The 15,810-nt window shown below is 38.1% G+C and overlaps 1 protein-coding gene across 4 annotated transcripts in view; it reads left to right on the top strand.

The window, feature by feature from the left end:
* Positions 1-15,810, top strand: part of ubr3 (ubiquitin protein ligase E3 component n-recognin 3) — a 293,785-nt gene that overhangs the window by 92,319 nt on the left and 185,656 nt on the right. For all 4 annotated transcript variants that reach the window (XM_069935677.1, XM_069935678.1, XM_069935680.1 and 1 more), the window contains exons 18-19: positions 3,960-4,099; positions 13,821-13,917. In XM_069935677.1, the coding sequence (XP_069791778.1) occupies positions 3,960-4,099; positions 13,821-13,917 (237 nt within the window). The remainder of the gene's footprint in view (positions 1-3,959; positions 4,100-13,820; positions 13,918-15,810) is intronic.

Raw genomic sequence — 15,810 nt, 5'->3', positions numbered from 1 at the left:
ATTGCAACTAGTTTTCTCAGTGCTTTGTGTATAATTTTTAAAGTTTGCAAAAATTTTGAAGTCCAATAATTGAACAAGAATTTGCTTGTGCCAGAGAAATGGATGGCTGAACTTGTAAAATATTTCTGATTAGTGATTTTTTTTTCTATGCTATTAGAATTTAGTGGGATTTGTGAACAGAGTCCAGCTGTCTTATGGGTGAACAGGTGCACCAGAATATAATTACAGGTACTTTATTTCAGATCATCAAGCCCACCAGTGTTCTTATGCACTACCACTTCCTAAATCTTTTTAAAATGCCTTCAAGTGCTCTTTCCCATAATTTATTTTTTTAGCTGTTGCTTTATTTTTCTGGTGTTAAAACCATCTAATATTGACATTGCTAACTTTAGAAATCTTTGTAAATAGTAAAAGTATCTCAATATATTAAGAAATGCATTTTAACTAATTTCAATGATTTTGAAATAAAACAAGCCCTAATCAAAAGCATTCCAATATGTTTTTAAAAATTATACTTAAAAATGTATGTCCAAAATTATTCCCTTAAAATTCTTGCAGACATTGTATGTATGTGCAAGGCTTGTAAAGCAACATATGTCAAGTTTTGCACTGTATTCTTTTCTCTGTGTGATGAATTTAAAATATCTAGTCAAGGCCACAAGATGGCACTGTGATGCAATACTGAAATATCACAAGGTCCATCTTTTGGTGACTTGGTCCATCTCTAGCAACACTCTCCCATTTCTCAATCTCTCTGTCTCATCTCTGGAGACAAATTCTCGACAGGCATTTTCGACAAATCCACAAACTCCCACAATTATCTAGATGACCCCTCTTCACACCTGTCAGGATACTATTCCTTTCTTGCCATTCCTCCATCGCATCTACACCCAGGATGAGTTCTTCTACGTGAGATCATCCAAGATGTCCTCCAAAAAACATGGCTTCCCATCTACTACAATCAACTCAACCTTCACCTGCATCTGCTTCATTTTCTAAGCTGCTGGCCTGGTCCTCTATGCCTCCATACACAATAAGGACAAGATTTCCCTTGTCATAACCTATTAGCCTCTGCATCCAACATATCATCCTCTGAAATTTCTGCCATCTACAACGTGATCCAACCACTAGAAACATCTTATCCTCTCTGCAGAGACTACTCCCTTTCTGACTCCCTCGTCTACATTTCCCTTCCCAGTAATCGCCCCCTTTGTGCACACCCCTGTGACCACAGGAAATGCTACACTTCTTCAAACCTCAAAGAAGGCCCATAGATATATCTTTGCCTCCTGTGGACGCTGCTGGACCTGCATTTTTATATATGAAATAATATCACAAGGAAATGTGGAATCTTCAGTCAAGCACCAATAGATTAGATTCCCTTGAGAAATGACAATAGCTCCAAGTGGATGCACAGTTAGTGTAGTGGTTAGTGCAACGCTGTTGCAGCACCAGTAATCAGCAGTGGGGTTCGAATCCTATGCTGTCTGTAAGGAGTTTATATATTCTCCCTGTGTCTGCGTGGGTTTTTTCCAGTTTCCTCCCTCCAAAATGTACCAGGGGTTGTAGGTCAATTGGGTGTGATTTGGTGGCACGGGCTTCTGGGCTGAAAAGGCCTGTTATTGTGTTGTATGTCTAAATTTAAATTTAATTTTCTTGTATGTATTTGGAAGCTTGGGCTTCTTGTGCAGCTATGTGTGAAAGTGGGTATTCTCAGTATTCTGATAGGAATTTGCTGAAGTTTTGCAGACTGTGCTGCTCCATTTGGCTCATTATAACAGTGCCCACATCCTTCAGTATTTGTTTTGGGGAATCTGCTGCCTGAACCGGCACTCATCAGATGTTATACACGTTAATTGACCCCCCCAATCATTTAAACATGGAAGAATGAAAGTTGTAAATAATTTACTTTTATTTAATGAATAGAGATAACTTAAAATATTAAAAAAATTATTTTGAAATATTCATTCTGAAAGCTTTGACAGTTTTGCAAGTGGGACCTGTTTTCAACCATAATATGCTGATGTTTATGTTCATTAGACTTGCTGGATGTTGCCATTGTAAGATCCAATAAATGTAGGTAAGGATTTAGTGGATTGATTACTTGCATGAATGGGTATAAAATTTTGGACCATTGTCTTTTCACCTAATTGGATGCTTTTGTTTATGATTACTAGTACTTAGACTCTTTTGAACTTTTAATATTCTTTGGAAGAGGGGACATACATGATATTCTGAAACTGTAATGATTGACCCTCAACAACTGCAGCCATCTTCCTTTGTGGGTGATAAGACTCCAATCTCTGGTGCTTTTTTTCTGGTGACTATTGACTTCAGTTTTACCAGGGCTTTTTGATATTTCTTTCAAAAATTCTGGGCTACATGTAAAATACTATCCTCTCTTCATAAATGAAAACTAAACAGCATTGGAAACACATAACACATGACAATAAATGACTCTGACTGACATAGCAGGTCAGTCAATGTCTATGAGAAATTCTGAGACCTTCATTAGAAATGAGAAAGAGAGACAATGTTAGTTTTACGAAACAGAAGGTGAGGAAGGGATGGGTTGAACAAAGGGAATGCCTTTGATAGATTAAGACTAGATGCCTGAATGTGGCAGTAAAGAACCAGTGAAAATCAAAAAAGTTTATTTTTGTTAAGTGTTGGTAATGACAAGAATGGGAAACGTGCCTAGCAGGCCACACTAAAAAAATAAAGAAAATCTATGCCAATGTGATGACTGGAAACATGGCCTTTTCTGATATAAGCAGAAATAGCAAGTTATCTGAAGCTGGAATATTTAATATTGACTCCTGCATTCTGCCACATGCCCAGATGAACCATGAGGTGTTCTTCATACTTGTATCGGACCTGATTGCAACAGTGAAAGAAGCTACAGGCGAAGATCTGTATGGGAGTGAAATGGTGAATTCAAGTGGCACCCATCCCAATAAGCCCTTCTCTGCTGTTGAAAACAAATTTGCTTTCTCTACCCCATTCTAATTGAGGGACCTGGATGTCAATTGTTATCTGTTTCTCCTTCCTCTTGTGCTGAATGTTTCCTTCCCTTCTGCTTTTATTTTGGGTTTCTTGTATTTTTGATCCTCTCTCTATCTTTTGAATTCATTTCTTTCATCCATTTTGAACCACAACAATGATGAGGTCCTGAAGCTGAGTCATTGTGGCGAAACCTGAACTGTGTAATAGTGAGCAAGTTATTGGCAAGTAAGTCCCACTATTGACCATGTTTTTCATTTTGTTGATCATGGAGAGGATTTGTTAGCTGGATTGGATTTATCTTGCTTTTTGTAAACAGGATATAGCTGAGCATACACGATATTCCATCATTTAGAGCTAGGATGCTGCTTGGAGCTCTGGTCTTTCCTGTATCTAGTACTTTAAAACTAATTGTGCAGAGTTTATAGAAAATGAAGACTGGTTTGTTTATTGTTGTAGACTGGAGGAAACCAAGAAAGGTTATCTACTTGGCACTTCTGGCCAAATGTGATTGTGAAAAGTTCAGCTTTGTCTTTTGATTTTTGTTGCTGCATACTGTCATTGTTGAAGGAGAGGTAAATTCTGGGCACCTACTTCTCCTGTTAGTATTAAATTGGTTTTGGTCTCCACTATTTACAACGAGATGCTGAAGGGCTTCAGGATTTGACCTGGTCCATTGGTTGTGTGATTGCTGGACTCTCTGTATTACCTGCTGTTTTGTGCTTCTGGAGTAAAGTTGAAGACTGAGGGAGGGTTTTTAAAGCAAGGTAAATAATTTCTTGTTAAGATTTTTAGTATTTACTGAGATAATTTTCGATAATGAAAGTGCTTTTGATTTTAAAATAACTTTTTATTAATGAAAAAGTATTTTGTTTTATTTCTGTAAAGATCTCTTATTGTAACTTGAATATATTTCTTCACAATTTTGTCTTATTTTCTTAACTAATTTAGTACATTCCTGAAAATCCCAACCCAAAGAGTGGAATTATACCAGGTAGCTACTATTTTGAAAACATGCTCTCTGCTGTAGCTGATTTTAAAGCACCAGTATTTGAACCAGGAGGTTCTATGCAACAAGGGATGTACACACCTAAAGGTATGGGGCTTAGAGTTTTACTAAAAAGAAAGATTTCCCTGCTTTACAATGGTTTGCAAAAATATTAATATAAATTGAATCTTTTTTTTAATACATTTTTTATTTTTCACACCATAAACCACATTGACCAAGATACATATTCTGCTTTGCATTATGGCTCATATTTTATTTCATGTGGTCATCGATAGGGATTAAAAAAAAAAGGCACAATGCATTTCATCCAGTAAAAACACACATTGTTGGAGAGACCAGTATCTTTTATATAGCAAAGGCAGAGATACATAACTGACATTTTTGGCTTTAGCCCTTCATCAAAGCATCAGAATAAAAGAGTGGCGGGGGAAGTGGGGTGGCAGGGAAGGAGATGATAGGTGGAGAAGGGAGGGAGGGGACAGCAGCACTGGGGGGGGCGTGGGGTGGAAAGGCAGGAAATGAGGGAGGTGGAAGAAAAGGCAAGCAGATTTAAGGGAAAGCAGTGAAGTCAATGTTCCAGTCATCTGGCTGGAGGGTGCCCAGATGGAAAATAAGGTGTTGTTCCTCCAATTTGCGGGTGGTCAGGGTAGGACAGTACATAAGGCCATGGTCAGATGGGAGCATGACCCAAAATTGAAGTGGTTGGCCACTGGGTGGTCGTTGTGGTTGCGGACAGAGAGGAGGTGCTGAGTGAAGCAATCTCTCAGTCTGCGACCAGTCTCTCTGATGTAGAGTGCCACAAAGGGTGCACCAGATGCAGTAAATAAGTCCTCTGGATGTTCAGATGAGGTGTGGGTTAACATGGGAGGCCTGTTTGGGGCCCCAGACCATGGTGAGGGAGGAGGTGTGGGCGCAGGTGTTGGACCTCCTACAGGCACAGGGGAAGGTGCCAGAGATGCGATGGGTGGGGAGGGATGAGTGCACAGGGAATTGTAGAAGGCCAAGAGAGGAGGAGCAGGAAAGATGTGTCTAGTGGTGCAATCTTGTAGTAAGTGCCGAAAATTCTGGCAGATGATGTGTTGGATGTGGAGGCTGGTGGGGTGGTAGGTGAGTTTGAAGGGGATTCTATGTTGCATCTAGGGACAGAGGGAGCCAGGGCAGATGAGTGGGAAATGGAAGAGATGCGGGTGAGGGATGAGTCGATAGTGGTGGAGGGGAAGCCACATTTATGGAAGAAGGCAGACATTTCAGAAGCTCTGGACAGGAAACCTCATCTTGGGAACAGATGCGGCGGAGACAGAGAAATTGAGAGAAGGGGATGGAATCCTTGCAGGGGGCAGAGTATGAGGATGTTTAGTCCTGGTTGTTGTTGGAGTGGAGGGTTTATAGTATATACCAGTATCACTCAATTCTGTCTCCCAAGATGGAGCAGAGATCCAGGAAGGGGAGAGTGTTTTCGAGATGAACCAGGTGAGTTTGAGGTCAGGCTGGACGTTGGATGTGAAGTGGATGAAGTTGACAAGCTCATCGCGGGTGCATGAGGCAGCCCAATGTTGTCGTCTATATATCGTAGGAAGAGTTGGGGTGGGGGGGGGGTTTGCCTGTGTAGGCTTTCAGCATGGATTGCTCCACAAAGCCCACAAACAGGCAGGCATAGCTGGGACCTATGCGGGTACCCATGGCTACTCCTTTAATTTGGAGGAACTTATTGATGGTGAGGGCAAGTTGAAGGAACAATTATTGATGGTGAGGATAAGTTCTGCCAGGTGGAGGAGGGTGGAAATAGAGGGTGACTGGTCAGGTCTTTGGTCCAGGAAGAAGCTTAGTGCTTTCAGACCTTCTGTGTGGGGGATAGAGGTATAAAGGGATTGGACATCCATCGTGAAGATGAGGCAGTCCGGTATGGGGAAATTTGAAGTCGTTGAGGAGATGGAGGGCATGTGATGTGTTGCAGATGTGGGTGGGGAGATTTTGGACCGGGGTGAAAGGATAGAGTCAAGGTAGGATGAAATGAGTTCAACTAAGTTTATTTGTGGCTTTTGATTTTTGTTTTAGGGTTAAAAAAAAAGTGCCATTTTACTAAATGATAGTGGTGGGGGGGGGGGGTTCACCTCTGTACCTCTTGTTAAATTTTGTTTTCTATTTTGAGATTAATTTGTAGTTAGGTAGTAGTCTCATAATATTCATTATGATGAGATTTTCTTTGGCTTAAAGTTTCTGGCCTTGCAAGTTTGCTTTTTTAGATGCATGTAACTGTGTAGAAGAATGTAAACAGTTAATGACCTGCAGTAACAGATTACCATGGGGAAAGAAAACTTGGTTAAAAGAGTTAAGTATTACTTATTAAATTTAAACAGAAATGCTGAAATACTTGTGGTCAGACAGAATCTTTGGAGAGTGAAATAAAATTGATACGGATACTGTTTTTCTCTCCATGAATGCTGCCAGACCTAAATAGTTCCAGGATGTTTGTATTTCCATGTCTGTATTTCAGATTTCCAGTATTTGAAGTATTTTTGCTATCCATTTATTGTAACTCCTTGTTAAAAGTATACGTAACTAATCATCACTTGGTTCAGATAAATGCCAGTATCACTCATTTCTGCATATTGCTTGATCTGTTTTAATTTGTTGTTATTGTCACTTCCTTAGTTATATATGGCAATATATTACACCCCCTTTTCCTGGGCCCTCTTACAAGATGTCAATGCAGACTGCTGTTAGAAGCTTTCTAAAATTCATATAGATACCCATTTGGATGAGTTTGTCTGCTCTACATGTCAGCTTTTCTTCACATGATTTTGCTTTGCTAGATAAAATGAAGCAATTTTTCAAAACCAAAGAGAATTTAGGGAACAAAGTAGCAAGGAACTCTGGTCATCTCAGGATTACTCTCTTTGCCAAGGAATAAGAAGATAGTGTGGTGGCTCACCACAAGGCAGGCGAACCGGCCCCGCTTGTATGCCACGCGGAGGGGCAGCCGGCCAAAATGGCGCTGTCGGGGGTTTCCCTTCCTTCCAGCTCGGGGTTCAGAAACCCGCGCTTGGGGACCACGTGACACCCAGGTGACGCCAGCGCCCTCCAGCACAGTTCTCAGCCAGGTCTGGGCTGGGAGTATAAGTGCAGCCCAGCAGCCTGAAATAATCTAGTCTGCTCACTGAGCTCAACCTGTCTGGTTGTGTGTGTTATTGCAGGAGCAGTGTAGCCGCCGCTACAATAGCATACTTAAAGTGAGAACCCTGAAGAACAGTATCTTTAATCTCAAGAATAGTTTCTTTCCCACAGTAACCTGACTCTTGCACTTCCCCTTGTTACACTAATCAGGGACTGTTCTGACACCACACAATGACTATCTGAAATATTGCTAAATCAATTTTATTTTGCTCTTGAATATTTGTGAATATTTATTTATCTTTTTTTGCGTATCAATTATCTTTTTAATTCAATTAAGTAGTATTTAGTGGTGGTTGCTTTTTAGTTTTTTTTAAAGTACTTGTTTATTTGCAGCAAGAATTTAGGGGCATGAGTACATTGTGCAATGTATGTGAAAATAAACTCATCATCATTAAGTGCATGGCTAAGGAGCTGGTGCAGGAGGGAGAGCTTCAGATTCTTGGACCACTGGGGTCTTGTTCAAGGAAGATGAGACCTATACAAAGGGATAAGTGGCACCCGAACTGGAGAGTCACCAGAATTTTGGTGGGAAGAATTGCTAGTGTTAGTCAGGAGGGTTAAATCTAGTTTGAAGGGTGGGGGTGGGATCCAGAATATCATTATAGTAGATGAGCAAGTTGAGCCTAACTTGGATGTTAAAGTGAGCATGGTCAATAAGCAGGAAAGGCTGGGGCAAACCAGAGAGCATTGAAATTCTGACGGATTTAACTGTATTTATTCTGAAGCAATAAATCTGACTGGCAAGGAGGATGCACTCAAGACATGGATAGATACTAGAGACAAAAACATGGCTGAGAAAGGGGCAGGGCTGGCAACTCGATGTTCCAAGTTTCTGGTTCTACAGGTAAGATGTGGGTGGAGCTAATGGGTGGAAGTGTTATGTTTTTGAGGGAAACCATCATGGCAGTGCTTAGAAGAGATATTTGTTGGGGAACGTTTAGTGAGGCTATGTGGGTGGAGCTCAGAAATAAGTGGATGATCACTTTGGGTTTGCATAGTAAGTCACCAACTAGTTGGTGGCAATTAGTGAGCAAATCTTTAGGTAAAGAGACATCTGACAAATAGGAGGTTTGTAAAAGAAAGATGGGAAGAGAGTTCTACATATTTCTGTTAGTGTGAAGGACAAGGCTAGCAAGATTGAAGATGACCAGAGATTTTGAGATTCTATTCAAGAAAAATTATTGACAAGTAGGATCGTGGTGAATCTCTTCGACCTAGAGGAAGTAGCAGAATACAGAAGTGTGGGAGAAACTCATCAGATTACATGGCATCCTAAGGAAGGAAAAGGCATTCAACATTTTGGGCCTGAACACATTGTCAGGGATCTGGAGAAACAGGTAAATTTTCACCCGGCAGACAGACTCGCACAGATATTTTATTCAAGGGTTCCTCTCTTCAGAATTATATAGCAGTTAAGGCAGACAGACCCACATATTTACTGATGATACTGTGACAGAGTATTTAGAGGTGGCTTGGGAGGAATTGTTAGAGCAGCTTGCACTCACACATTTTAAAACAGAATTTTTTCAGGACTATTGCAGAGTGCTTTTTGCAGAGGAGCAACAAAGTAGCAACATTCAGCAGCTTGCCTGGGAGAACATGTGATCTTTGCAGGCAGGAGAGAACAGTTTTGCTCTCAGAGAGGGAGGGTGAGAAACAGAGAGAAAGGAGACAGAAATCAGTTCTGGAAGGACAAAGCTGGCAAACTTTGGAAGGCTGCCTGGTCGAAGGAGAAGACTGGCTGTCTGTAAGGTGATCTGAAAGAAGGAGGATCATCTGGAGAACCCTGAAGGGGCAAGTTTCGTCAGCAAGACTGATTAAACAGGAATCAGGTACGGATAACCTGGAACAAAAGGAATCTCTCTCTGAAGACCCACAAGAACCCTCCTGAGTGGTAACCATTTGCCTGTTAAGCACTAAAGACTGGTGAACTTTGTTAACGCTAACTTCTGTGCACAGTACATGAATTGCCTGCAACCAGTGAGATTGGACTGTGATCCAAAGAACTTTTCTAATCTTGAATATACATTACTTAGTATTAGCTTAGTATTAGAGGGGAGATTAAGTAGGTTAGGTAGGCTAAGTAAGTAGGTTAAGTAATAAGTTAAAGTTTAATTCTGTTTTCTTGTTCAATTATAATTAAAAACTACTTTTGTTTAAGTAACCCTGTGTTGTGGTGCATATCTATTGCTGCTGTTTTTGGGGTTCTCTGGACTCCGTAACAATACCACAGTAGAGGGCTGTATAAAAAAGGGCGATTGAGTCAGCATACAGGAGGGAGATTGAACTTGACTGAATGGTGTATGAACAACCTCTCACTCAATGTCACGAAGTCCAAAGAGCTGATTGTAGACTTTAGGAAAGGAAAACCAAAGGTGTACGATTTAGTGATCATTGGAAAATCAGAGATGGAGAGTTAAATTCCTGGGAGTTACTATCTCAGAGGACCTTTCTTGGACTTAATGTCATTGCAATAAAAGCATGTCAGTGGCACTTCAAGATTTTGCAGAGATTTGGGAAACTTCTATAGATGTCTGGCGGACAATCCCAGAGGACCCCAAAACCCAGCAGCAGTAGATATTCACCGAGAAAAATGGTTACTTTAACAAAATTTGCTTTTAATTATCTTTAAACATGAAAATAGAATCAAACGTTAACTTCTCTATCTACTTAACCCTTCTAATTTTAAGCACACGTGTATGTAATGTGTGTGTAAGTTCAGAAAAGTTCTTTGATTCACAGTCCAATCTCACTTCTCACTCCTCCAAGTTCACCGGTATCAGGCCATTCTTATACTGTGCACAGAACTGAACATTTATAATGCTCACCAGGCTTTGGTGCTTGAAAGGTAAATGGTTACCACTCAGGAAGGTTCTTGTCAGAGGTCATAGATTTAAGGTGAAAGGTAAAAGATTTGAAAGGTATGAGGGCTTATGGAATGAACTGCCAGAGGAAATGGTAGAGATGAATACCATTAGAGCATTTAATAGTCATTAAATACGTACAATTGAACCTCGATTTAACACGGATCTGATATAACGCGATGAGTCATTGGACTCGGGCATTGGGCTTCCACCAGGAGTGAGTACGGGGGCTTCAGGATGCCACCAGGAGCAAGGACTTTGGCTGGTGGTTTACTAAAAATTAATGTGTTTTAACTTCAACTGTAACTACAATGACTTATTGAACCCCCAATTTAGCATAACATAGCTTTTTATTTGGGCCCAAACTATCACTTTATAACAGGGTTCCACTGTACCTGGAAAGGGATAAGGGAGAAATGCAGACAAATGGGGCTTGTGTTTCTGTGTTGCAAAATTATATATCTGTAACTCGATGCTTTTTTAAAAATCATTTCACTTTTTTGTTGTAATTAGGACCAAGAGATTGAGGCATAAGTTGTCTTTTTTTTCATAAAGACTGGCAGCATTTGGATCAATTTTTAAAAAAATTGCACCTTGTTCTTTTTTTCAAAATATAAAATTTCTGTCTTGAGGTTTGATTGCCCATTGGGAAACATGTTCTAGCATTATTTTCATTATTTGGTCAGAAGATGGCACTCTGTGCCTTCAGTTACAAATGCTTCAGTAAACCCAAATGCACAATGGCAAATTTTTAAATAAGCTCATTTGTATTGCCATTTATTATCTGCATTTGTTAATATTTTAACTTTTAATAAGTATTTTAATACCTTTTTTTCTCATTGAGAGAAATTAGAAGTATGTTCGGACTTTTGCAACACTGTTTTTGCTTTTCATTAAATTATTTGCTTTCTAATTATTCATATTCTGTAAGGTAAATGACATTTATATACAGTAAAACCCCTGGCATCTGACACCTATGGGGCCTGGTAGATGCTGGATTTCTCGTTGCTTGATATTTACTCATAATGCCTAATCAGTACACTTGCATTAAGAATAAACAGTTTAAAAGACAATAATTCTATACTGTATTACACTGAACAAACTTCATTTGCATGAAAAAATAAACCTTAAAGCATTTTACTTTATTTTCAATCACATTCTTTGAAAACGTTTAAATGTTGCTGCATCTGCAGGTTCCTCACTTCCATGGAGCCTTAAGAAAAACAAACAGTAACATTATAGATAATTAACCCCCTCCCCCAAGTTTACAGATAAAGCCTTTGACCAGGGTGACTCTTAATAAGCAAGGATAAGGAAACACTAAGAAAGCCACCCCAATGGCGAGTGGCATCAACTAGCTCTTCATCCTGAATGATGCCATTGCTGCTTCACACAACTTTATTCAAACAGCTATTACAAGCAAAGCATGAGTAAGGCACTCCAGTGACTGAATATTTGCTTCCATTTTCACCAAAGATTTATGTATTACTTAACAGTACATATACTATTTTAAATTTTTTAAATTTATTTTTGTCAATTATTTTGCTGGCTGCTTGAATTCCGGATACCAGGAATTTTGTCTTTGGACATTTAATATTTACTGACAGTAAATTAATTGCGAGGTCAATTAAAAGGAGACATTTGCTCAAACATTTCATTTTATATCTGATCCTACTTGAAAGACTTCTCAATGGTCTCCTCTTTCGATGACTTTAATAGTCAGGGTTAATACTATTAAGATGAATATCCTGCCTAAGTTTTTGTGTTTTTCAAGCTGTCCCAGTATTTGCTCCTAAATCCTTATTAGATTCATAAGACTCAATTTATTTCCTCTTTTATATGGACAAATTTGCGTTCCTGTTTGGGCAAAAAAATTCCTTCAAAATACTAAGAGAAATGGAGGCTTGGCATTACACAATTAGAGACTTTATTACTGGCCAGCGAACATTAGACACATCATTATTTGGTACATCATAATGAATATTCAGGTGCCTCAGATGGATTGACTTTGAGATTAAATCCATTAAAAGACACTCTCTTATCTCAATAATTGGAGCGCATTTGCCTCTTTGCTCTCCAAACTAACTGATAATTTGGTAGTTAGACAAACTTTGTGCATTTGGTTCCAATTTAGAAAGCATTTTGGTTATCAAAGATTTTGATGAATTAGTCCAATGTGACATAATTCCTTTTTTTTTAAACCCTCAATTCAAGACATTAGATGTACTCAATGGTTCAGATTGGGTATTCAATCATTCTTGGACTTGTATATAGACCAAAACCATGCCTCTTTTGAGCACTTATCTGCCAAATTTAAATTATCTAATCAACATTTCTTTTGCTATTTGCATATTAGGAACTTCATAAATTCCTTAATGTTGAGGCTTCCCCAAAACTTAGATTTTAATCTTCTCTGGGAATTATATAATTTTAGTCCTTATCAGAAAGGACTGCTTTCAGCCCTACTATTAAGATCTTGTGATAGTTCTTTATCTAACATTAAGAAAGTTTTGGAACAACTGTTTGCTGAAGATACATTGGAGTCTATTTTGAAAAATGTACATTCATCCTCTCTCTGTGCTGGACATAATTACAAAAGTAGTCCACAGGGCTCACTACTCCAAAGTTCATTTAGCTAAATTTTACCCCAATATACCCCCTAAATGTGATAAGTGTACAATTCAGGAAGGTACTTAATGTTCTGGCTATGCTTCTCCCTTTGTAACCACTGGAAAGAGGTATTTAGTAGATTATCTTTAATTATTGATATAAATCTGTCTCCAAGTCCTTTTATTGCTATTTTTGGAATGAGTGAATCAATGGACATAATTTTGACCCATCCCAATCCCATGTTGTTGCTTTTGCTTCCCTGATTGCTAGGAGCCTCATTTTGCTGTGGTGGAAAGATGTTGTCTCTCCCACACATATGCAATGGTTATTGGGTTTGAGAGCATCCTTTTCTCTAGAGAAAATTAGGTGTTCAATTACTAAAACGAGTTTAAAAAAATTCTCTTTGGGGTTTTTAAAAAAAAATATTTTCAAAATTTATAGATCAATTATTTTTTCTTTTTAATTAAAAAACATTTTTTTGAACTATTAGTATTGAAATTAGTAGTTGACGCTTGGCTTTGTAATCGCTCAGGTTGGGGTTAGAAATTACATTAGTTATAGGTTTTTTCTTTTTCTATCAACAACATGGATGATGTGTCTTGTTTACCTTGTTTACTACCTGTAATTTTAATTTACTTTTACCTGAACTTTAAATTTTATGTATCTATGTATTTGATATTATTATTTTCTCAAAATCCAATAAAAAGATTGAAAAAGAAAGACAGCTGAAGTATTTTTGTGTGAAGGAAGCAATCAGATAAAACAGAAGAATATACACTTTGAGGTTAAAATGATTGGATTATTCCATACTTGTTCAAGAAATATATAGCTGTGACTGCTGTTCCATTTTTTTGCTCTATGTCTGATGTTATCAAAAGATTTCTGCCAGGTGAAATGATGCCATACATAAAATTTAGTGATATTAATATCCATCACTGATGTTGTACTGGTGTATACTGTTCCTTTGGATTTTACTCCTAAGAGTAAATATTGTGGTGATGAAGAACCTGTCCTTACTTCTGTTGCGATTGGTATCTTCTTAGAGTTCAACATTAGAAATAATACTTTCAAAAGAACAAACGTTTGGATTTAATGTATTCTTATTATGGATTTTTTTTATAGCTGGCAAATCTATAAATATATTTTTGTTCTTTTATCAGCTGATGTCTGGAATATTGAGTTTGATCCAATAATGGTGATTCTAAGGACAGTATACCGCAGAGATGTTCAGTCTGCAATGGACAGATACATGGGTTTGTAAGTACTGTACCTTTGCCCTCCCCCTCCATTTTGTTTAGGCGCCTGCTAACATTTTTTCATACCGTGATGAAGAGCTCAAGCCTGAAATGTTGATTACGTATCTTTATCTTTGCTATATAAAGTACACTGACCAGCAGACTTTTTCCAGCTTTGTATTTTTACTTTACCACAGTGTCTGCAGACTTTCATGTTTTACTTTTTTTTTCATTATAGCACATTATATTTGTAATATTTTGTTTCTAGTTGAACATGATACATTTTGTTTTAAGTGAGCTACTTCACAAAACTGGAAATACATTTTACTATTTATTTATTCAGTAAATTTAATTCATGATACAAGACAAATTTGTAATATGGAGAACACATTATATTCGCAATTATGAAGTTACTTTGCAAATTTTTTTTCTTAAAATCCTTACCGACATTACTAATGATAGAGAGTAAGTATTTTAATTCTACCTTTAGATCTTAACAGTTTAGAACAGTGGTTTTCAAACTTTCTACTCACATACCACCTTAGGGCCATAGGTGCTCTGTGATTAGTAAGGGATTACTTAAGGTGGTATGTGACTGGGAAGGGAAGATTGAGAACCACTGCTCTAGACCCAATTGTTACTGAAATATTTTGCTAGAGAAAAATTGTCATTCGCCCATTTCCTTTGGAGTTATGAAACCATACACATAACTAGTCAATTGGGTATGATTAAAACAGTGGTTTTCAAACTTTTTCTTTCCACTCACATACCACTTTAAGTAATCCCTTACTATCACAGAGCACCTTTGGCTTAGGAATTACTTAAGGTAGCATGTGAGTGGAAAGAAAAGTTTGAAAACCATTGGTTTAGAAGGACAAAACTATTAGTAAAAACTGGAAGCATCATTTGTTGCTTTTCAGTGATAAACTTGCATTGCATGTTGAATTTTTACATTGGCTTGTAATGCTTGGTTCAAATTGTGTACCAAATTTCCGCTTTGTTCTAAGGAGTAGAAACAAATGAGGTTTTGGACAATTAAGTCTTGGCTTTTTAGTTACTTCAACAAATTTCTTTGCATCAAGTAGAACAAAGCAGTGAGCAAAGTGAAATAGATTCCTCATAAGCAATGAATTCTCATTGTTTCAGATATTTACATTAATCCATTCTTGGGACCTTTTAAGTTGAATGATGTTCCTGTGGAATGATTTGCGATTTATTGTCGTGATATCTCATACAACCCTGAGATTCTTTTTTCTGAGGGCAAGGCAGAATTACCACTTATTGGTAGTGAAAAAAAAAACTGTACACAGCGTATGCATGTAAACAAATAAAGAACTGTAAACTGATAACAAATGTAAACAAACTGTGCAATACTAAGTGAATAAAAGAATCAATAAAATGTACAAGTAATAGTCCTTAAATGAGTCCCTGATTGAGTTTGTTGTTGAGAAGTACTAGATCATGATGCAGCCGGTCAACACACTTTCCATCAAACCTCTGTAAAAATTTGCCAGGTTTTCTGGTGTCGTACCAAACCTCCGCAAACTCCTGAGAAAGTAGAGGCGCTGATATGCTTTCTTCAAGATGCCATTAGTGTGTTGGGTCTAGGAAAGATCCTTGAGATGGTAACTCCCAAGAAATTTTCATTTGATGTTCAAAGAACGAGATTGCTAGGTCTGAGTTGAAATTTCTTTGGTTCCACTTCTGGTTAGGAGGGGGTGATTATGAAATCTAGAAGTGAACATTTCAAAGGCATTGGTTTGATGTAAGAGGTACATGCAGTCTTTTTTCTAGTACTGCTTCTCTGTGGTGCCAGACAACCAATCAGACATATCTGATTTGGAAAATGACAAGATTGCATTCTGCAGCCTAATACTCACTCTGTGTAGTCCACTATATTCACCTATGGAGTTCT

Source organism: Narcine bancroftii, chromosome 4 (genome assembly GCF_036971445.1).
Source record: "Narcine bancroftii isolate sNarBan1 chromosome 4, sNarBan1.hap1, whole genome shotgun sequence".
In the NCBI taxonomy this organism is placed as follows: domain Eukaryota; kingdom Metazoa; phylum Chordata; class Chondrichthyes; order Torpediniformes; family Narcinidae; genus Narcine; species Narcine bancroftii.
The sequence above is the reverse complement of the archived record's forward strand: the minus strand, read 5'-3'. Positions and strand labels throughout refer to the sequence as shown.